The sequence below is a fragment of the Hylobates moloch genome, unplaced genomic scaffold (assembly GCF_009828535.3).
Source record: "Hylobates moloch isolate HMO894 unplaced genomic scaffold, HMol_V3 SCAFFOLD_8, whole genome shotgun sequence".
Taxonomy (NCBI): Eukaryota; Metazoa; Chordata; class Mammalia; order Primates; family Hylobatidae; genus Hylobates; species Hylobates moloch.
The window spans coordinates 71,245,097-71,268,939 of record NW_026652283.1 but is presented as its reverse complement, the minus strand read 5'-3'; the positions used below and the strand labels follow the sequence as shown (position 1 = coordinate 71,268,939).

Here is a 23,843-nt window from a genome sequence, read left to right as displayed (position 1 = left end):
AAGAATGGTAAAATAACAAAAACAAGTTAATATACTAACTATTATAATCAGAAAGTTAAATACTATTATATATAGAATTAAAATGAAAGATTTATCTTTCTCTGTTGCTGATAGATCAAATAGATAAAATATGCAAATCTATAAAAATATTTGTCTTATATAATCTATAATCTTGAATACATCTGGGGAAGAGGTAAAGAGAATGAGCTTTAAAATGAATAGAATGAGTAATTCAAACAAATGAAGTATTCACAGAATGTTCACATATACCAGGTCAGCAAGGAAGCCTCAGAAATTGAAGTCAAACTGTTATCCAATCTTAACAGGATATAGTTTGAAATCTACACTAAAATAACTAAAAATATATGTTTCAAAACAATTACAAACTACTAGTTTTTGGATTAAAGAAGATACTTTTACAAGAATTAAAAATACTTTGACCTGAACAGCAATAAACACTATTTGTGTTAAAATTTATGGGATATGGCTAAAATAGTACTTTGAGCTAAATTCATAACTTTAAATATATTTATTAGAAAATAATAAGTATTGAAAACAAGTCAGATAAGCCCCCCTAAAATGGGGCTGGGAATCAAATAAATAGAGAATAACAATTTAAAAACAGTAACAAAAAAGATGAACAAAACCAAAAGCTGGCTTTGAAAAGACTAATAAGATAGATAAAATCAATAAATATAAAAGAGTAAGATCCAAATAGACACAGAGTGAGAAAGGAGATGTGGCTACAGTCACAAGAAAGCATTAAAATAATACAAGACTATTACGAACTATCTGCCAATAATTGTGAAAACAGACAAAATTGATACATTTCTGGAAAAACAAAAAAATTTCAAAATTAGCAAAATATTTTAACAAATCAAAAAGTATTAATATTTAAATAGTAATTGAAGAAGCCCCCCCCATTCCACCCCACCCCACCCCACCCCACCAGAGTCTCAAATTCAGTTTTATAAGAAACTACTGTACTAAAAAATGTCAAGGAACAGATAAGTTTATTTATTATATATATATATATATATTTTTTTTTTTTTTTTTTTTTTTTTATACGGTCTCACTCCGTCACCCAGGCTAGAGTGCCCTGACACGATCTTGGCTCACTGCAACTTCCACCTCCCAGGTTCAAGCAGTTCTCCCACCTCATCCTCCTGAGTAGCTGGGATTATAGGCATGTGCCACCACATCTGGCTATATTTTTGTATTTTTGTAGAGATGGGTTTCACCATGTTGGCCAGGCTGATCTTGAGCTCCTGACCTCAAGTGATCCCCCAACCTCAGCCTCCCAAAGTGCTTGGATTACAGGTGTGAGCCGCCACACCCAGCCGGGAACAAATAATCTTTACCTTAAGAAATTGTTGCAGAAAATGGTAAAAGGAAAAAGACTTTTCTTCACTTTATATGAACAGTATAACCACGATTCAGTAAATTATAGTCCTATTTGGTTTATGAATTTTAATGCAAAAATCTTAAATGAAATATTAACTTACCAAATTCCACAGTTTATGAAAAATCATAAAATATGATCAAGTGAAGCAATGCAAGGATGAAATGATATCAACAATTTTATTAAGGTAACTTACCTTTATAATGGAGTGAAGACAAAAGGAATGTGACTATCTCAATAGATTAGAGATAGAAGAAAATCACAATAAATGTCAAAATATTTCTAGTAAAAATTATAAAATAGCCTTTAACAAGGCTACAACAAACATAATGTTTAAATAGAGAAAATTTCTAAGCATTCTTTGTAATACTGGGAACAGTGTAAGAATACTCACTATCATGACTATGAACTGTTTAATGTATACAGGAGGCCCTAACCAATGGGTAAACATAAAAAATAAATGAGCATAGGTATTGCAAGGAAGGAGAATAAAATGTTATTATTTATAGCTGACAAAATCATTTACATAGAAAACACAATAGAATCAACAGGTAAACTAGTAGATCTAATGAGAGGGTCAACATTTCACCAACACCATAGCCTATTAGAAAAGAAATAAAACATAAGATATCATTTACAGCAACTAGAAATAGGAATTAATCTAACAGAATATACAAGACTTCGGTTGTGAAAATTTATGACTCCATGAAAGGGCAAAAAAGATGACCCGAGAACAGGGATGTGGCATGTTTATGCATGGGAAAACATCACAAGAATGTCAGTTCTCTCCTATTTACAAATTTGTTGCAAGTTCATTAAAAATTCCAAAAAGAGGTTTTAAGCAATTTCATGTATTTATTCTAAAATGTATATGGAAGAATCAAGGTCCATGAATACCTAAGTCAGTTTTGAAAAGTAAAAGATGACATCTGTCCTACCTACCAGACAGGGGTAGTAGCCATAAATTGCTGTGACCCCAAATCTTACAATGGTCCACACTTTGGGACTCCAGCCACAGTGTCTGTTCATCTGTTCATATTACCTCTAAGTCTAGAGCTCCTCTCTTTTAAAACTCTGAAGATAAGTCCAGTGGGGTGAAATAAATTACTACAATTTGATGATAGGTAGGAGAAAGGGCATAGAATTTGGTACATTTCAAACTAACCAGGTCCTAATTCACATTTTGAACTAGCAGAAAAATTCAGCAAATCAATTTCAATAAACCTTAAAAACCAGTTCAACAAACCTCCCTCAGCAATGTGCTTCCAGTCAATTTCTATGAACTAGGCACAGCTCTGGGCAACACAAATTCCTACACACTGTGGAAGATACAAGGGAGACCCAACCATGCTTTGATGGCACTTAGAACCTAGTTGGGAACAGAAATCACACATAGAGTATTTTAGAAATCTCCACATACATCACTGTACAGAACCACATTCATGCTGTTGAAATGGGTGATGCATAAGTGGAATTAAGCAAAACCAGGGAGAAAGTGTGGCTGGGGCAATGCTCACCAGGAAGTTTAAGATTAGAAAGAATCAGGAGGAGAGTAGCCCAGGCTGGAGGGAGAAGGGTGCACATGGGGGTCCAGCAGGTACAGAGAAGGTGCTGATCTGCATGCATCTCCATCACTCCCGATCCCTCACCTTCACCTGACACAAGCAGGCTCAACAGAGAGGGCAATGTCTATCATCCCACCCAACCACATAGACAAAGAAACTAAGACCTGGAGATGGGAAGAAATGTGTTCAAAGTCACACAGCCACAGGACTGGAACTCAGGGCTTCAAACTCACAGACAAGAGTGCCCCTCCTCTGTATGAAGCTCCCCTTCTGACTGCATGGTCTGAAGGAGGGTGTCAACCATGATGCAGGGCAGTACCTTTAACAAGTCAAGGGGAAAAGGTTCAGGCTGTCCCATTCCAAGAAAGAAGAGTGAAACTGGAGAGGGTTTTGAAATTGCTCCTGGTATATGTCTGGGAGGCGGGGATGTGGAGAGTGACCTCTGGTGCAGGTGGGTAGAACATCTTCAGTTACACAACCAGGAGAGTCTGAATTGTCCACTAGAGTTTGGTGCTCTGGACCTATGCCTGCAGAAGTGGGTCATCAGTGAGAACTGTTACTCATCTCTTCAACTTGCTTTGTCCGGCAGCCTTATCTTCAAGGCAAGACATCCACATAATCGCTGTTACTGTTCTTTGGAGGGGAAAAAAAAGCAGAAGACCAGCCATGAGACCACACCCAGAAGTCATATCAAACAACCCCACTCAAAGGAAAGAAGACCCCTCCCCAGGCACAGAGCCAACTTGATGCCACCTGAAAGTTATTATCTTTAAAGGCTGGGGTACTACAGGGAGCCCTCCTAACAAAATAGGGGATCTCTTTATAAGCCAAGCCTCAGAGTTTCCAGCACAAGTGTCCATTCACCAGCAAGAAACCTGCACCTCCCTTGGAGTAAGAGCATCTGAAGCTTCTTCTAAGGAAGCAATGGGAATGGGAGGAAGAGGTTGATGGGGAAGATTTCCTCTTCGGTAGCTGAGAATTTTGGAGCCTGCTGTGTCAGCACTGACCCGGCATGGAAAGTTGATGGAGTGAGATTCATGCCCAGGTCTTGGGGAAGATTTCTGAGGGTTCTCCTCCTGGGATTTATGATTCTTTATTTTATTTATTTATTTTTTTGAGACAGAGTCTCGCTCTGTCGCCCAGGCCGGAGTGCAGTGGCGCGATATCTGCTCACTGCAAGCTCCGCCTCCTGGGTTCACACCATTCTCCTGCCTCAGCCTCCTGAGTAGCTGGGACTACAGGCACCCGCCACCACGCCCGGCTAATTTTTTTTTTTTTTTTTTTTGTATTTTTAGTAGAGACGGGGTTTCACCGTGTTAGCCAGGATGGTCTTGATCTCTTGACCTCGTGATCTGCCCGTCTCGGCCTCCCAAAGTGCTGGGATTACAGGCGTGAGCCACCGCGCCCAGCTATGATTCTTTTCTCATTGTTGAGACAAATGCTACCACCACCCCAACCAGTCCCAGTAACTCATCTGGGTTTGCCTAAGGCCTACAGCACAGATACATTCTTGGGTTTCTAGATCTGCCACATTGTATACTTTTTATTCTATAAATTTGGGGGGAAAAGTAGCTGTGGGACTACATCTGCAGCTGGACCTATAGAAAGTGATTTTTTTGTGTCCATGAGTACACACTGCCCTTCATGGGGATGGGGGGACAGGGACACAATGGTAGGGAAGGGAGTTGTATTTTATGCTTAGCCTTGCTGGGGAGATGAGAAGCCGGCTATGGCAGCCTAAATGGTGACTTTGCCGCAGACAGAGTAGAATGGGATGGAGTGATCGCAGGCTCCCAGAGAACTCTCTGTCCTCTGTCCCTCTCCCTAGGAAGGACATCTGATCTCATCCCATCGCCTGCCACTGATAACTGCCATCCCTTTCACTGAGAATATAACCACTCATTCCAACATGGGAAAACAGGATTAAGACCTAAGTGTTTCTGGAAGTCTGAGTTAAATTCAAACAACATTGCAACTGATAGTAAATTCTTTCCTGAGAGCAGATTTCAAGGGTGTGGGTAAGGAAGAGTAGCTGCTCGTGATATAATTTGAGAGGCTTTGGCAGGGATTCTCTGCACTCAGATTTACTGACCACCTCTCATTTTCCACCACGGCTTAATACCTTTAAAAATGTATCTGACATAATTTGACACCCAGCACTTTATAAATGAATGCTTAGCAAATATTGAGCAAAGTGTAACAGTATACGCTTTGGGGAGGGCTTGAAGGGCTAAAGTGATTTTCTCATTTGAAAACCTGCCCATTTGCCCATTTATTCTCAAACTTGAATCATCTGCACAAGGTCACAGAATGAATTTGAAGTCAGCTGTCTGCCCAGGAACCACTCTTGCTATCCTGGCTGCAAACGCAGCAAGCTCTCTGTCTTGGCCCTCAGGGACTAAAAGACAACACTTCTCAACAAAATGGAAATTGCTCTTAGTAGGATGAAGCTTTTCAGAGATAATGTCACAGAAAAGAACATTTGTCTGTACTGAGTTTACAAAGTAAGGCATTGGTGGAAATAGGATTAAGATTCCTTTCTGACCCCCATGTGAGAGATTTTACCATAAATGTTTCCAACTCTAATTTCAATCCTTTCCATCTCAAGCTGGGGCTGTTTCTCTTTATTGGCTTTAAAAGGTGAACCACCATCCCCTGATTTGGTTTTTCAAATTGGGAGATCAGTTCCTTTAGGCTTGGAAAGACCTGTTTTGGAGAACCTTCTGCAGTCTGCAAAAATACAAGAAAGGAAATCACTCATTATCATGCAATTGTGTGTGAAATGTGACACTTCTCAAAGCAGTGGTTTTTCAGGGCTGCCCTTCTATGAGCTGAAAAACTGAAAACGAGTAGCTGGAGCTCACACCACTTCCAGTTCACAGAAACTCTCATTTCTAAGGCCAACCTCTGACTTGAGCCACTCTGAGTAAAGAGGATTTGCAGTCAAGGGATCACAGTGCAGCCCATAGTATCGAGTGAACCCCATCCTTGGCAAGTTTATCTGGGGCAGTTCTCGCAGATACACTGTGAAGGGTCCCCCTCCAAGGGCTTATGTCTGTACCTACAGGCAGGCTTTGCTATCTTAGGGGACTATCGGAAGTGGACTTCTGATGGGAATGCAAAAATGCAATTAAAAAAAAAAATTCCAACTGGTATTTTAAGTTCAGGGGTACATGCGCAGGATGTGCAGGTTTGCTACATAGGTAAACGTGTGCCACAGTGGTTTGCTGCACAGATCATCCCATCACCCAGGTATTAAGCCTGGCATTCACTAGCTATTCTTCCTGATCCTCTCCCTCCTCCCACCCTGAGCCCTCCAACAGGCCCCAGTGTGTGTTGTTCTCCTCTGTGTGTCCATGTGTTCTTATCATTCAGCTCCCACTTACAAGTGAGAACATGCGGTATTTGGTTTTCTGTTCCTGCATTAGTTTGCTAAAGATAATGGCCTCCAGCTCCATCCATGTCCCTGCAAAGGACAGGATTTCATTCTTTTTTGACTTAAGCTCCTTTCTGATCCCCATGTGAGGGATTTTACCATAAATGTTTCCAACTCTAATTTCGATGCTCTCCATCTCAAGCTGGGGCTGGTTCTTGTTATTGGCTTTAAAAGGTGAACCACCAGCCTCTGATTTGGTTTTTCAAATTTGGAGAACAGTTAGGCTGCTTAGTATTCCATGGTGTATATGTACCACATTTTATTTATCCAGTCTATCACTGATGGGCATTTAGGTTGATTCTATGTCTTTAAAATATGCAATTTGTATACTTGATGAATTTAAAATATGCAGTTTGTATACTTGATGAATTCACAATCTCCAAGTGAGCAAAACAAAACCAAAAAAGTCCCAATGTAAATAGAAAGTGGGAATGGCAGCACAAATCAGTTAAGTTGTAAATAGTTGTTTTCTGTTTACCAGCTATACACCACGTACTTTTTTTTTTTTTTGAGACGGAGTCTCACTCTGTCTCCCAGGCTGGAGTGCAGTGGCGCAATCTCGGCTCACTGCAAGTTCCGCCTCCCGGGTTCACGCCGTTCTCCTGCCTCAGCCTCCCAAGTAGCTGGGATTACAAGTACCCGTCACCACACCTGGCTAATTTTTTTTTTTTTTTGTATTTTTAGTAGAGACAGGGTTTCACTGTGTTAGCCAGGATGGTCTCGATCTCCTGACCTCATGATCTGCCTGCCTCAGCCTCCCAAAGTGCTGGGATTACAGGCGGGAGCCACCGCGCCTGGCCCACCAAGTACTATTTTCTAATATAACCTTTTAGAAATAATTTTAAAATAAAAAGAATTTTCTGGCTAGGCACAGTGGCTCATGCCTGTAATCCCAGCCCTTTGGGAGACCGAGGTGGGTGGATCACTTGAGGTCAGGAGTTCAAGACCAGCCTGGTCAACATGGAAAAACCCCGTCTCTACTAAAAATACAAAAAATTAGCTGGGCATGGTAACAGACGCCTGTAATCCCAGCTACTTGGGAGGCTGAGCCAGGAGAATCGCTTGAACCAGGACGCGGAAGTTGCAGTGAGCCAAGATCACACCACTGCACTCCAGTCTGGGTGATAGCAAGACTCTGTCTTACACACCCACACACACATGAATTTTCTTCCTCTACTCTTGTGTATTTGGTTTTCTTGATCGTCACTGTGGTTTTCATATGGCCACGATGTCAGACTAGAGAAAGGGGTGGCAATCAGAATGTTTTCTGATATGCAGCCTGATTAACCTCTGTATTAGAGGTACAGGCTGACATCAAAGTCATCTGCAAGGAGGTTCCTTTAATGCAGTCACTTCAACAAAAGGCATCATCACTGCAGGCTTCTAAGCTCAGAGCTGCTCCCCAGTGAAACGCCTCTTTGTGTCTGAGTTACAAATGATTTGGATGTCTCTCTCTATTTTGTCCACACAAGAGACAAAACAGGGTACTGAGGAATTATCCAGAATTTCCCAAAGAATAAACAGAAAAAAAAGTTTTAAAATAAGTTGCTTTTTATAAGACATTTTATCTTGAAACTATTTCAGACATAGCCAAGTTGCAAAAATCGTTTTTAAAAATTACCATAGGCCAGGTGCGGTGGCTCACGCCTGTAATCCCAGCACTTTGGGAGGCCGAGGCAGGCGGATCACGAGGTCAGGAGATCGAGACCATCCTGGCTAACACGGTGAAACCCTGTCTCCACTAAATATACAAAAAATTAGCCGTGCGAGGTGGCGGGCACCTGTAGTCCCAGCTACACGGGAGGCTGAGGCAGGAGAATGGCGTGAACCCCAGGGGGCGGAGCCTGCAGTGAACCGAGATCGCGCCACTGCACTCCAGCCTGGGCGACAGCGAGACTCTGTCTCAAAAAAAAAAAAAAAAAAAAAAATTACCATACATTTCACCCACACCCCAATGTTAACATTTTATTATATTTGCTTTTTATTCTCTTTCCAAATATATACACATATATATAAGCTATTTTCAAAGTTAATTTGCAGACATAATATCCCTTTAAATACTTCAGTATTTCTTCAAAAGTAAGGATATTACATAAACATATCACAATGATTAAAATCAGGAAATTAACCTTGATACAGTACTATTTGTTAATCTTATTCAAAATTTGAATTTATTCAAATTTTGCCAACTGCCTCAATAATGTCCTCTATAGCAAAAGAAAAATAATATAAGCGAGGTGTTTGGGGATCATTTTATATTCTAGTCTCTTTCAGATATTCAGAGTAAACATTAATATACTTAAGATTCTTAGAAATCTATAGTCTCCTTAACCTTACATGTAAGTGTTTGAGAAAGATTATTTTAGGATTCTCTGTTAGCAATTACAATTCAATTGTGTTTATTATACTCTACTTCTTAAGCCAGAGAACTAAATTTAAAAGAAGCAAAATGTTTTTCTGCTTAGCTCTCAGTAAACCAGAAAAATTAAACAAACCCTACGACTTTCAGCTATCTGATGCTTCCCACTATATTTTCATACAACTATTGGGCACACTTGACTTCCTAAATGCTCTGACCTCTTTCCACCGTCCCTTTCTAGTTCCATCCTGCATCATTGTTGAGTCTTCTAACTCAACGGAGGTTTTGCTTGGAGTCCAGGCTGGTGTATTTGACCAGTGGAGGAGCCAGTGGAATAACAGTGAGGGTTATTCAAAAGTAGAACCCGGCTGGGTGCCGTGGCTCACGCCTGCAATCCCAGCACTTTGGGAGGCCGAGGTCGGCGGATCCCGAAGTCAGGAGATCGAGACCATCCTGTCTAACATGGTGAAACCCCATCTCTACTGAAAATACAAAAATTAGCTGGGGGTGGTGGTGCGCGCCTGTAGTCCCAGCTACTTGGGGGGTGGGGGCTGAGGCAGGAGAATCGCTTGAACCCAGGAGGCGGAGGTTGCAATGAGCAGAGATCGCACCACTGCACTCCAGCCTGGAAGACAAAGCGAGACTCCGTCTAAAAAAAAACAAAACAACAACAAAAAAAGTAGAACCCAAGTCTAGAACCTTCCTATTTCTCTTCAGGGAAAACCAGGTTAACTCCATCTGACTCTCATCAGTGCTTTGTGCTTTCCTTTTTAGAATGCTTTTGCACAGTCGTGGCTCAGGTGAAAGACATGTTCCCGGGTTCTTCTCCCCCAACTTTTGTGTTGTTGTTGTTGTCGTCCTTTTTGTTCTTACCTGTATCCTGTAATACCCATGTTTCTCTCTGAAGATTCGGTATGTGTAGACAATATTTTTAAACCTGTGGAAAAAATGACTTGTGAATCATAATGTTCTATGCAAATCCAGGTAACATCTATCGTTATATTTCATATGCAATACCTTTGTTAATCTTCAATCCTAAAAAAACTTTTTTTTTTTTTTTTTTTTTTTTTGAGACGGAGTATCACTCTGTCGCCCAGGCTTCAGTGCAGTGGTGTGATCTCAGCTCACTGCAACCTCCACCTCCCAGGTTCAAGCGATTCTCCTGCCTCGGCCTCCTGCGTAGCTGGGATTACAGGCACCCACCATCATGCCCATTAGAATGACTATTATCAAAAAAGACAAAGGATATAGAGAAAGGGAAACCCTTGTACAATGTGATGGGAATGTAAATTAGTATAGCCATATGGAAAACAGTACGGAGGTTCCTCAAAAAATTAAAAATAGAATTACTGGCTGGGTGCCGTGGCTCACGCCTGTAATCCCAACACTTTGGGAGGCTGAGGTGGGCAGATCACGAGGTCAGGAGTTTCAGACCAGCCTGGCCAACATGGTGAAATCACGTCTCTACTAAAAATACAAAAATTAGCCGGGTGTGGTGGCAGGTGCCTGTAATCCCAGCTACTCGAGAGGCTGAGTCATGAGAATTGCTTGAACCCAGGAGGTGGAGGTTGCAGTGAGCCAAGATCATGCCACCGCACTCCAGCCTGGGTGACAGAGCGAGACTCTGTCTGAAAAAAAAAAATATATATATATATATATATATGTATATAATACTATATAACCTCACTACTGTGTATATATCCAATGGAAAGAATCTAGTATGTTGAAGAAATATCTGCACTCCCACTTTTATTGCAGTATTAGTCACAATAGCCAAGACATGGAATCAACCTAAGTTGATTAATACATGAATGAAGAAAGTTACACACGCGCACACACACACACATACACACACAATGGAATATTATTCAGCCATAGAAAAATAAAATCCTGTTACTTGCAACAACATGGATAAATCTGGAGGATGTTATCCTAACTGAAATAAGCCAGGCACAGAAAGAAAAATACCACATGGTCTCACTCATACATGGCATCTAAAAAAAGTTGATATCATAAAACTAAAGAGTAGAACGGTAGTTCTCAGGCACTGTCAGTGAGAGGGGGAGGAATAGGGAGATATTGGTCAAAGGATACAAAATTTCAGTTAAACAGGAGATCTATTGTACAACATGATTACTATAGTTAATAACCATATATTATATTCTTAGGCAGGGCACAGTGGCTCAGGCCTGTAATCCTAGCACTTTGAGAGGCCAAAGTGGGTGGATCACCTGAGGTCAGGAATTCAAGACCATCCTGGCCAACATGGTGAAACCCTGTCTCTACTAAAAATACAAAAATTTGCTGGGTGTGGTGGCAGGCACCTGTAATCCCAAGTACTCAGGCGGCTGAAGCAGGAGAATCGCTTGGATGCAGGAGGTGGAGGTTGCAGTGAGCCGAGATGGTGCCACTGCACTCCAGCCTGGGCGACAGAGTGAGACTCCATCTCAAAAAAATAAAATAAAATAATAACCATATATTACATTTTTGAAAAATGCTGAGAGGATATTTTAAGTTTTCTCACTACAAAAATGATAACTTGATGAGGTAATGCATATGTTAATTAGCTAGATTTAGTCTTTCCACAACATATATATAAAACATCACATTGTACAAAATAAGTACATATAATTTTATCTATCGAATAAAATGAAATGAATTAGATTGTATACTTTAAATATGTACAGCTTATTTTACTTGAATTAGACTTAAGTTTTTAAAAATAGAAAAAGTAAAATCTGCTGTTGAACCTCAATAAAAAAAGAAAAGAAATACATGGATGGCAAATAAGCACTCGTAAAGATACTCAGTATCAGTAGTCATTAGTGAAATGCAAATTCAACTCACAGTGAGATACCACTACACACTTACTAATACAGTTAAAATGTAAAAGACTCACCATTCCACATGTTGGTAAGGACGTGGAGCAATCAGAACCCATGTAATGCCCATGGGAATAGTGAGGTAGCATGATCATTTTGGAAAACGGTTTGGCAGTTTCTTAAAAAAGATAAGCCTACATAGAACACACAACTTAGCTGTTCCAATCCTGATTATTTACCCAGGAGGAATGAAAGCATATGCCCACACAAAGACTTAGTCACAAATATTCATAGCAACTTTAGTTGTAATAGCTATAAACGAGTAAGCAATTTGGGAAGCATCCGTACAATGGAGCACTATTCAGCAATGCAAAAAGATGAACTATTGATGCACGCAACCACATAGATGGATCTCAAAATAATTATTCCGAATAAAAGAAGTCAGATAAAAATGACTACATATTCTATGATTTGATTTTTATTAAATTCTGGAAAAATACACATTAATCTATAGTACCAGAGGCCGGGCGCGGTGGCTCACGCTTGTAATCCCAGCACTTTGGGAGGCCGAGGCGGGCGGATCACGAGGTCAGGAGACCGAGACCACGGTGAAACCCCGTCTCTACTAAAAATACAAAAAATTAGCCGGGCGTGGTGGCGGGCGCCTGTAGTCCCAGCTACTCGGAGAGGCTGAGGCAGGAGAATGGCGTGAACCCGGGAGGTGGAGCTTGCAGTGAGCCAAGATTGCGCCACTGCACTCCAGCCTGGGTGACAGAGCGAGATTTCATCTCAAAAAAGGAGGTGATAAATATGTTCATTATCTTGGTTGTGTTAGTTTCATAAGTGTACATACATATGTCAAAATCCACCAAATTGTACACTTTTTATTTTATGTCGATACCTCAATAAAGCTGTAAGACATATTCATGGCATAAAGAGGTAGATGAATATAATTTATCTTTCTAATATATAAACTAAATTTTAATTCCTTATACATATATGCTTTTGCTGTTTTCATGATTGGTTTTTGGCATCAGATAGAAAAAGTGTTTTCTCTTTTTGCAGTTATGTTCTCAATAAATATGTGGTGCCTTGACTCTCAGTGTGAGACTGATACCCAGTGGAGCCTACCTTTTTGTTTATTCTGTGGAAATCATTGTCGTCATTTATGAGAAATACACTGGACTTATAAAAATCACTTAAAAATCTTAGGCATTAATTTCTCAGTTGAGGTTCAAAAAGGCTGGAATACAGGACCTCTAAGATTTCCCATATCTTTGAATTGTTTTACTCTGTCTATTTAGCTTTCAAAGTGATCATTCCATGAGGTGCTGTGCACGGATCTCCGAGTCCTTGCTCAATGCATGAACAGTCCACAGATTAGCATGGTCTCATGTTGTGGCCATTGTTGTGGGGAAACTTGTTTGTGTTCGAGTTTTTATTTTAACTAACCTTCAAAAGATCAGTTGAAGGAAATGGCATCAACTGCACCCTATAATATCAACAATGTGTTCTGCATTTTTCCGTGCCATGATGCAAGTGGGGAACCCAAGTCAATAAAGAAATATTTTAAGACTTTTGACCTCTGGCCTTATCACTGCTCCTGATCTCAGCGTATCTTGGTGCAACCTTTTGTGGTACTAATTTGTCAGTGTGCATGAAGATTTTTAAACATCTAGGATTTTATCCTAACTAGAGGCAAACTTTCACAGATGTAAGTACAAAAATGTTAATCATTCCAAATTACACTGAGTCCACTGGAGTAAATTGCAAATGAAAATTGAAAATAACCTAATGTATGATATGTATACATTATGATATATCAAATCAATAAAATACTAAGCAGTCATAAAGGGATGACCTGCTTTCTTTGACGGGGAAAGAGACCTACAATTATGGAAAAAACAGGTTGCAAGTGATCATGTATAATGAACCATTTGTGTACATATATTGGTTTATAGAAGTGCAGAGAAAAGTCTGGAGAGATGTATGCCAAAATATTAAAAATGGTGATTTCAGAGTGGTGAGACTGATATAATTTCTGTTTTGTTTTTTATACCTTTCTCTATATTTGATTTTTTCTAAAATGAACTTTCATTAGCTTGATAAACCACCACAACAAAATGGATCATTTCTTTTCTTTTTTTTTTTTTTTCTGTTTCTGGCGGGGTTTGGCTCTTCCCCCAAGGCTGAGTCGGAGGGGCGCTTTCCCCGCTCACTGCAAGCTCCGCCTCTCGGGTTCACGCCATTCTCCTGCCTCAGCCTCTCCGAGTAGCTGGGACTACAGGCGCCCGCCACCACGCCCGGCTAATTTTTTTTTTGTACTTTCAGTAGAGACGGGGTTTCACCGTGGTCTCGATCTCCTGACCTCGTGATCCGCCCGCCTCGGCCTCCCAAAGTGCTGGGATTGGATCATTTCTTTTCTTTCTGTACTCTACAATCCTTGCAAAAGTCTCAGAATCTGAGACTCATGACTCTCAAGGCAATAGATAGACATTGCCATTATTCTTCTTAATGAGAGCACACAGTAGGTTAGGGCTCAGGTCTTCCTCACCTACAGCCTTCCTATGGCTTTGCAATATCCTCCTTTTCTTCACACTTGCAGATGAACCCTTTGCACCTTCTAATATCTACTCCATTTAATTCTACTGATAATAAAGGCAGACTTAGTTTAGACACTCACAAAGTCACACTACACAGACAACTTTTTACATACTGGAGTTTTCTAGACACTCTATTATATTGTAAGATCAGAAAACATTTCCTGGCCACCGTTACCACATAGCTTTCTGGTTAGTGCCATATGCTGCTAGGTCAGCTCTCTCTGTGACTTCCTTCCTTTATTTCTAACTTTCCTCACAGTATTTTCATCACTAGATATTTAGCTCTGTGAAAGTGCTGAAGTATCGGGGGAACCAGCCCCCAATATTTCAACGTAGGTTCTTTTCTATTTTCCCTAAGTGTCGGCCAGTCTGAGAAATAAAGGGAAAGAGTACAGAACAGAGAAATTTTAAAGCTGGGTGTCCAGGGGAGACCCATTTTAATGCAGCAGAGAAGAAGGGGACACTGCATATCAGAGTCCACTCCCAAGCCCTCAGGTCCCCTGCTTGGGCATTTTATAACAGAGATCCAAGGTGATTACCTGAAATATATTTCAGTGAAGCTGGGGACACTGGTAAGAGAGGGAATGTAATAACATATTAGCAATTTGGCCCTAGGCAAGCTATTAAATAAAAAGCTACAGTTTATTTTCTCACAAAATAGTGATCATGTCACCTACTGCAAAGGGATTGCAAAGGACAAATAAGATAATGCATGTACCATGCTTAGCAAAATGTTTGGCTCATAGAAAACACCTACATGGTAACTTTTTCTGTGTCAGTGAAGACAAGCAGGCTAACACTTGTATCATAATAGTAATTCTTGCTTTGCTTGCAAAGGGTTGTATCTTGAAGCCTGAATTGGTTGATGTGACCTCTTCAGAGAAACCTTTCCTATACCCAGTGGAAAGCAGCTGCTGTGTCTCTCCCTGTCATATGACTCTGTTTCATTTTCATCGTTTTTTCTCCTCTTACTGAAATTAACTTCATGAGGGCAGAAACATTGCCACTAGTATTTATCACTGTATTACCAATGCTTAGGACCACGCATGGAACATAATAAGTGCTCAGTATATGCTTGTTGAATGAATGAAGGTTCCACTCATTCTCCTAAAGTCTCAGCTCCAATATCTGGTTCTCCCCTTTTTGCTGTCAGCTCTACAGTGCCCTAATGATAGTCCAATCATCACAATTATCACGTGCATCACAGTGTCTGTTTACTTCTTTATTTTCCCCACTAGGCTCTGAGTTGTGTTGAAGGCATCAACCGAGTGTCTAGCACACTGTCTGACATGTGAGAGAATTCAAATATTTGTTGAACAACTAAAATTTAATAGTCCATACTTATCTGTATGATAATACGTTTTTACAAGGCCCTACGAGGAGTGTAGCTTCAGGGGTCACCTAACCTGAGCCTTAAGACTGAGGGTGAATGAAGTTTTGTTTGCCTTTCAGTGACATGCGTAGGGAGGTGGGTGAGACTTGATCGTGTGCAAGGGCTTAACAAATATTTATTTTTGCCTCTTCACTTGATTTATTTTCATTTTTTAGCTTTTCTTTTCTTTTTTTTTTTTTTGAGATTGAGTCTTGCTCTGTAACCCGGCTGGAGTGCAGTGGTACGATCTTGGCTCACTGCAACCTCCGCCTCCTGGGTTCAAGCAATTCTCCTGTCTCAGCCTCCTAAGTAGCTGGGACTACAGGCGCGTGCCACCACACACAGCTAATTTTTGTATTTTTAGTAGAGATGGAGTTTCACCATGTTGGCCAGGATGGTCTCGATCTCTTGACCTAGTGATCCACCCACCTCGGCCTCCCAAAGTGCTGGGAATACAGGTGTGAGCCACCACACCTGGCCCATTTTTTAGCATCTCTTAGTGACCTTTGCTTTAGATGAATATGCAAGATGGGCTGATGCACCACAAAACAGTTGAGAATAAATATGAATTTTCAGAGAGAATCCCAATATAGGCTGGGTGCAGTGGCTCATACTTGTAATCCCAGCACTTTGGGAGGCTGAGGTGGGTGGATCACTGGAGCCCAGGAGCTTGAAATCAGCCTGGGCAACACAGCAAGACCCCATGTCTACAAAAAATTTGAATATTAACCAGGCATGGTAGTGCACACCTGTAGTCCCAGATACTCAGGGGGCCTGAGACAGGAGAATCTCTTGAACCCAGAAGGTTGAAGTTGCAGTGAGCCATGATTGCACCACTGCACTCCAGCCTGGGAGTTGGAGTGAGACCCTGTCTAAAAAAAAAAAGAAAGAAAGAAAGAAAGAGAATCCCAATATTGACCATACACCCTGAGATCCTGACCAAAGTCTGTCCTTGCACCTTCTTCTTTTTTCCCTTCCCACTGCTTGCCCCAGCACAACTAGCTCTTCACCATCTCCCGTCCAGAGGCACAACAGTTTCTGTTGCCATCATTTCCCAGCTTCATTGTGTTCGCCATATCAGATTGAAGTTCCTAAATTCACCAGTCTTGTCACTTCCCTGCTCAGAAACCATCCATGTTTCCCTGTTATCTATAGAACCATTCTTTTAAAACTCCATGATCTTATCCCACCCTCCTTCTCCAAAAGCTGGTTTCCAAACTACATTTTGGGAACCTTGTATGTAAATCCTTTAAAATATCCCACTTCTAGACTCCTGTTCCTACCTCCTCCCCTTCCTAAAATGCCCTCCATCCCATTTACATGTAACCAGATCTTATCCACTCTTTGTTTATTTTATTTTATTTGAGATGGACAGTCTTTCTCTGTCTCTCAGGCTGGAGTACAATGGCGTGATCTCGGCTCACTGCAACCTCTGCCTCCTGGGTTCAAGCGATTCTCATGCCTCAGCCTCTCAAGTAGCTGGGATACAGGTGCACCCACCATGCCTGGCTAATTTTGTATTTTTAGTAGATGGGGCTTTCATTATGTTGGCCAGGCTGGTCTCGAACTCCTGACCTCAGTGATCCACCCACCTCAGCCTCCCAAATTGCTAGGATTACAGGCATGAGCCACCGTGCCTGGCCAATATATATTTTTCTTTAAATGGCACTGCCGGATGTAGGTATGAGAGAAATAGCCTGTATTTCCAGTACCATTTAAAGAAAGAAATATGTCCCTATGTATTCTGTTAGTAATGACAATCACTTTTGTCTATAATCAGACTTCTGAGCCTATTCCAAGGCCCATTTGTGTACTTCCTTGTAAAATTCAGTTTTAGTAAAGAACCCTACTAAGTCAGTTTGGCAAGGACCCCTCACCCCAGCTATCTGATCACTGTTGGATTCTGATCAGATTCCTCATCCTCCACCATCCCCCAGGCAACATCTGATCACCCTGGCCCGTCTTCAGCTACAATTCTGTTAGGCTGGTTTAGCCAGAATCCACTTTACCCCTGATGTTTCCTCTGAGTAATTTTCTATCTACTGACAGCCACACTGCTCCTTGGCCATAAATTCCCACTTGTCCATGCTGGATTCAAAGTTGAGTCCAAACTCTCTTCTGCACCGCAAGAGCTCATTGCAGTGGTCCCTGTACTTTTGTGATGATCCTGAATAAAGTCTTCCCAACCATAATTTAACAAGTGACATTGAGTAATTTTTTTCTTTAACAAGAGACACTTGGATTTTAATTTCTGTTACAGGTATAATAAAAGGTTCAGTGGTCCCTACTTCACAAAGAGGAACATAACATAAAGATAGGAAGTTTCTAGTGATTTCTGTTCAGGATTGCTTTCTAAACTGGGCATAAACAATTTCCTTCAGCTGGGTCTCTTTGATACTGTGGCCTGGAATTTGTTTTTCTTTTTCTTTTTCTTTTTTTTTTTTGAAATGGAGTTTTGCTCTTGTTGCCCAGGCTAGAGTGCAATGGCACGATCTCAGCTCACTGCAACCTCCACCACCCGGGTTCAAGTGATTCTCCTGCCTCAGCCTCCCAAATAGCTGGGGTTACAGGCATATACCACCACACCTGGCTAATTGTATTTTTAGTAGAGACGGGGTTTCTTCATGTTGGTCAGGCTGGTCTCGAACTCCCAACCTCAGGTGATTCACCTGCCTCTGCTTCCCAAAGTGCTGGGATTACAAGTGTGAGCCACTGTGCCCAGCCACTCTTATTTTTTTTTTTTTTTTTCGGACAGAGTCTCATTCTGTTGCCCAGGCTGGAGTGCAGTGGTGCAATCTCAGCTCACTGCAGCCTCTGCCTCCTGGGTTCAAGTGATTCTCCTGCCTCAGCCTCTCAAGTAGCCAGTATTACAGGCACATGCCACCACACCAGGTTAATTTTTGTATTTTTGGTAGAGATGGGGTTTTGCCATGTTGGCCAGGCTGGTCTCAAACTCCTGACCTCAAGTGATTCGCCTGCCTCAGCCTCCCAAAGTGTTGGGATTACAGGCATGAGCCACCATGCCCGGCCTGGAATTTCATATTTAACTTAGACTCTGGAAATTCCAAATGAGTTTTAACACAAACAAATTATTTGAGAAATTCAGGTCTCTGTTTCTTTACCTATGAAATGGTGACTGCTTATGCTTGCCTTGATAGACTACTAGGATGAAAGGAAATGACAAATATTGAAGTCCTTTACAAATCTAACAAAATGTGAAATATGATTGTATTTATAGTTTACGTATTGCAAGCGGATGCTGCAGAGTAAGTCTTTCAGATTGAAATTTCTTGAAGAACCCCTAGCCTTTTCCATACCAAATAAACAGATCTCTGGAGGACAGGACCTCTGACATTTGTGCCTTCTCTCCATCCCCCTGTACCCCTATACTTCCTGCAGCCCTTCCCTTCACCACCATCATATCCCTCCTGCTGCTGCAGAGTCTGCTTGCAGGGCCTTTACACCAGGGAGAGCAGGCAGATGGAGGAGCATGGACAGATACATTCCACTCCTGGCAGTGTCCATTACTTCTCACTCTGCTCACTGAGACTCCGAAGTCAGAGGGAAATACTGAGGGATATGAATTCCTGTACTGTGTGGCAGCCATCGCCACATTCAACATATGATGTCAGATGTGTGCAAGATGAGGCTACTCACGAGACACAGAGGCACAGGACTCCTGGTATCGACTCGCTGTCTCTTAACAGAAAGTTGCCATCCACCCCTTCCTTGAGCAGCAAGGTCTCACAGTCTTGCTTGGTCAGACGTCCGTGGTAGTAAGGCAGATCCATGGAGAACCCTCTTGTATCCCAGACAGCCCTGTTGGCCTGAAATTCACCCCCAAGTGAAGGGAAAGCTCTGAGGAGAGATGTGCAAGCAGCTGTATCTCCTGTGGAAATACTTCTTCCCCTAGTGGTCTGTGGGACTCAGCCAGCTTCACAAGATTCAGGAAATGAGGAGGGCGGGGTGATAAAATGACCAACAGTTTTCACCCTCTAAACGGCCCACATGTGACTCACAGAAGTAGGTAAAGCACATTTAAACACACAATGGAATCAGTGATGCTCATGGCTAGGGAGGCAATGCTGAAGTCAAGCTTCCTGGAACTGTGTTGCAGCCTTGTATATTACCATGGACTATCATCACCTTCTTTGGCTACGGGTATCCTTTCCAGGAAGCACACCACTGCTTTTGCTGTAATGGTACCCATTTTCTGCTGAAGTTGCCTAGGATTGGGCTATGCTTAGCTTAGACTGGGTGCTCAAAAAGCATTTGGATGCTGAGAGAATTGATATGCTCAGATACAATGGGAAAACTGAAAGGGTGGGATTTCCATGGATCAAATGACACTAAAAATGGAAGACATTAATGGGAATAAAAAACAGTGGGACACTGTGGATGAGGACAGCCCATTCCATGGCTAAATCTCCCAGCCACTGGTGAAAAAAGGCCATTTGAACACCCTCAAGCATCGTTCCTTTTGGAGAAAGGGCTGGTGTAGGTGGGAGGGGTATCTGGGTATACTCATATATCTACAGAAAATCACTATATATATCTCAAAAATGTTATCTTTGAAAATAGAACTATGTGCTAATGATTCATCTTTACTTCTCTTAATTTCTTCTTTTTTTTTTTTTTCTTCATCTCCATAGTACCTGGAGATCTTATCTTCTTCTTAACCTAGATGTTTATTTCACCTTGCTACTTTGCTTACCAGCTGTTTACTCACAGTTGGGTGTATCTTCTATGGAACTTCCTTGTAACAGGTCTTTGTTCTTCCTTGGAATTCACACTCTTTGCGTTTGGCATAGTGCAGTTTCACTGATCAAGGAACTTGTTATCAGAGAGATATGCTTTCAAATAGCAACTTTTCTTCTGTGGTTTTGGACAATTCATTATTCAATTCTCTGGAAACTATGGCAGTTGAAGACAGACTTGTTAATAATGAAAAAAGAAATTTGGTAATTCTTGTGAATAAATTCACAATTGTGGTGTGAAGATGCTTTTTGACATAAGAGAGGAAATAAATGAAAGCATGCTCAGGCTCTTGGTCATCACAGGGGGCTTGCTTGCCCTTTTTCCTGTTTCAAAATCCGATCCTCACAATAAAAGAAATGCAAATTACCTCCATGCTGAGATAACAACTCTCAACATATATTGGTGAAAATCAAAAGTTTGAAAGCTTACTGGGTTGGTCATGGTGAAAGAAAATAGAATATCTTGTACATCATTAGTTGGAATAAAAAATAGTTACAACTATACTAAAAGATGGTTTGGCTAGATCTTGCAAATTTATGCACGACTTCACCATCTGATAGAAAAATCTCAGTTCTAGAAATCTATCACAAAACTACACAGGCAGAATTAGAAAATGACTTGTGAATAAGGTAGTATTTTTTAATAGAAAAAGATTACAAACAACTCAAAGACTTGTGAATAGAGGGATAGGTGAATAAACTGTGATTCACATACACAATGGAATATTACTATAGAATAATAAAATGGGATGAGGAAGATCTCTATATGCGATATGCAATAATCTTCAGGATGTATTTTTAGGTGAAAACAGCAAGATGCACAATAGTATATAGAGTATGGGGGATATAAATAAATATATACATTTATATATTTGCTCATATTTAAAAAACAAACAAAACAAAACCCACTGGAAGGACAAAACTAAAACTAATTAAAACTAAAAATTTCTGACTCTAAGAGGAGAGATAAAACATGCATAGAGGCGAGACTTCTCTCAGTAAAACTTGCTGTAGAGTTGTTGGTTTTTTTGTTTTGTTTTGTTTTGTTTTGAGACAGAGTCTCACTCTGTTACCCAGTCTGGAGTGCAGTGGTGTGATCTCGGCTCACTGCAACCTCTGCCTCCCTGGTTCAAGCGATTCTCCCACATCAGTCTCCCAAGTAGCTGGGACTACAGGCACGTGCCACCATGACTAGCTAATTTTTATACTTTTAGTAGAGACAGGGTTTCACCATGTGGCCCAGGCTGGTCTCAAACTCCTCACCTCAAGTGATCTGCCTGCCTCGGCCTCCCAAAGTGCTGGGATTACAGATGTGAGCCACTGCGCCTAGCCTGCTGTAGAGTTTTGAATGTAGAATCATGTAATTTTTTTTGAGATGGAGTCTTGCTCTGTCACCCAGGCTGGAGTGCAGTGGCGCCATCTCGGCTCACTTCACACCATTCTCCTGCCTCAGCCTCCCGAGTAGCTGGGACTACAGGTGCCCGCCACCACGCCCGACTCATTTTTTGTATTTTTAGTAGAGACGGGGTTTCACTGTGTTAGTCAGGATGGTCTCTATCTCCTGACCTCGTGATCCACCCACCTCGGCCTCCCAAAGTGCTGGAATTACAGGCGTGAGCCACCGCGCCCGGCCGTAATTGTTTTACATATTGAAAATAAATAAGTGAAAGGGTATTCCTAAAAGGAGGGAAAAAAACCTAAAATAATGTATCTAACTGAACATTACTTTGGTAATATAATCATACAGAAAATTATTTCAACTGACTTTAAAATGTAGAATTTGAGTGAGCAGTTTTAATTAAATATCTTGTACATTAAATAAACTAGTAAATAATTTAGTAATAATTTGGTGTAATTTAAATATATTTAACTCATATTATAAGATAAATAAAAATCATACTGATATTAACATTTTAAGAACCAAGTAAGGTAAACAATTGTACCAGTTTGCTTATGCCTGAGGGGTTTCCTGGTATCTATGACTTTCAGTGTTAAAAACAGACAAGTCCTGGGAAAATTCTAGAATCAAGATTTTTTTCAGTATAAGAGAAGAGATACACATATAAAAGCAAAGAAGTTAAATAAAATTATTTGATGTTAAATTTGAATTGGAAGTATCGGCATGGATTTACCAGTCGCTTTTCAACAAAAGGCCTGAAACAGAGCCAGCAAACTTTTTCTTAGGCTTTGCAGGCAATAGTCTCTGTTGCAACCATTCATCTCTGCCATTGCAGTGTAAAAGCAGCACTATGGGCTGTAGTTTGCCAATCCCTAGCTAAAACAATGAAAACTTGGTAGCAATGAGCACACCTAGGGATAAGGCTATGGTTTCTAAATACCATTTCTCCTATAAAAGAAGCAAGAACTTTTTAGAGAAATGGCTGGATTCACGCCAGGGACATATAAATGTGTCAGTGAAGACTAACTGAGTCATGTCAAAGGACATAAGACCCAATATGGAAAAATTTAAGTATCAAAGGAATAATGATTGTGGTTGGTCAAAATACATTGAATTTATATTATCCAGTAAAAGATTAACCTTGCCCAGATATAGATGTAGCCCTTTGTCCTAGCTCCTTGGAGAAAACCTTTAAGCTCTTGGAATCCAGTGTGTAGGACATTCAGTAGAACAAATAATGTGGTTTCTTCATAGGTCATAAAAACTGAGTCAGATAGTTGGGTGAGAACTGCTCTAGGTTAAAAAGATGTTTATGCAGCATGAAACCAATGCTAGATGACATCTTGTTTGGATCTTGGCTTGAAAAAACCAAATACAAAAAGTTTAGTGCCTGGGGAAATTTAAGTATTGATTTGATATTAGATAGTGCCAAACAATTATTGTTGACTTTTTTAAAGTGTAGCAATGGCATTATGCTTTTGTGAATATAACTTTTAGAGATTCGTATTGAAGTGTTATGTCTGATACTGGGTGATTGTGTGTGTGGTTCATTATATTGATGTCTCTTTTTGCATGTGTTGGAAAGTTTTAATAGTAAAAATATCTTTCCATTCTCATATTATTCTGATCCTATGTCACCTTTGAGAATATCTCCACAGTACACAGGAATATCTTCAATTTCTTGCATGGGTCCCCATTCTCTCATCCACAGAAACAAAAACCTAGCACCATGTTTGTAGAACATGACCCTATTCTTCTGGCCATGGTTGACTGGATCAAGGATAGGCCTCCGACCTAAGATGAGTTAATCACAGACCCTTATCCAGGAATTTAGAGAAAATGGGGAAATGAAGGAAATGAGAGAGAGAAAGAGAGAGAGAGAGATGAAAGAAAGAAAGAAAGAAAGAAAGAGAAACAAGAGAAAGAGAAAGAAAGAAAAAGAAAGAGAAAGAAAGAAAGAAAGAAGAAAGAAAGAAAAGAAAGAAAGAGAAAGGAAAGAAAGGAAAGAAAGAAAGAGAAAAAGGAAAGAAAGTGGGCAGGGGGCTGGGATTGGTAGGAAATCGGAATGGAAATTAATTCTCTAGGAATGGCTGTGTAACAGGTACATTTTTACACTGTATACTGGTGG

The 23,843-nt window shown here is 40.7% G+C and overlaps 1 protein-coding gene across 1 annotated transcript; it reads right to left on the bottom strand.

Moving 5' to 3' along the window:
- Nucleotides 1–1,562: 1,562 nt before the first annotated feature.
- SH2D1B (SH2 domain containing 1B) lies at nucleotides 1,563–19,470 on the bottom strand. Its single transcript, XM_032161139.2, has 4 exons — nucleotides 19,217–19,470; nucleotides 9,636–9,699; nucleotides 5,533–5,697; nucleotides 1,563–3,600 (listed from the first exon to the last, which is right to left on the bottom strand). Exons 1-4 carry the CDS (start codon nucleotides 19,348–19,350, stop codon nucleotides 3,565–3,567), a joined length of 399 nt encoding a protein of 132 aa, XP_032017030.1. The 5' UTR covers nucleotides 19,351–19,470; the 3' UTR covers nucleotides 1,563–3,564.
- Nucleotides 19,471–23,843: the final 4,373 nt, after the last annotated feature.

Bases quoted from the DNA above. Each gene is read 5' to 3' on its own strand.
- SH2D1B (XM_032161139.2), bottom strand. From the start codon at position 19,350: ATGGATCTGCCTTACTACCACGGACGTCTGACCAAGCAAGACTGTGAG. The intron at 9,700-19,216 runs GTGAGTAGCCTC...TTTTTTCCACAG, and splicing joins GTCCTGTGCCTCTGTGTCTC to GTTTAAAAATATTGTCTACA. The intron at 5,698-9,635 runs GTAAGAACAAAA...GTATTTTTGCAG, and splicing joins ATGGGTATTACAGGATACAG to ACTGCAGAAGGTTCTCCAAA.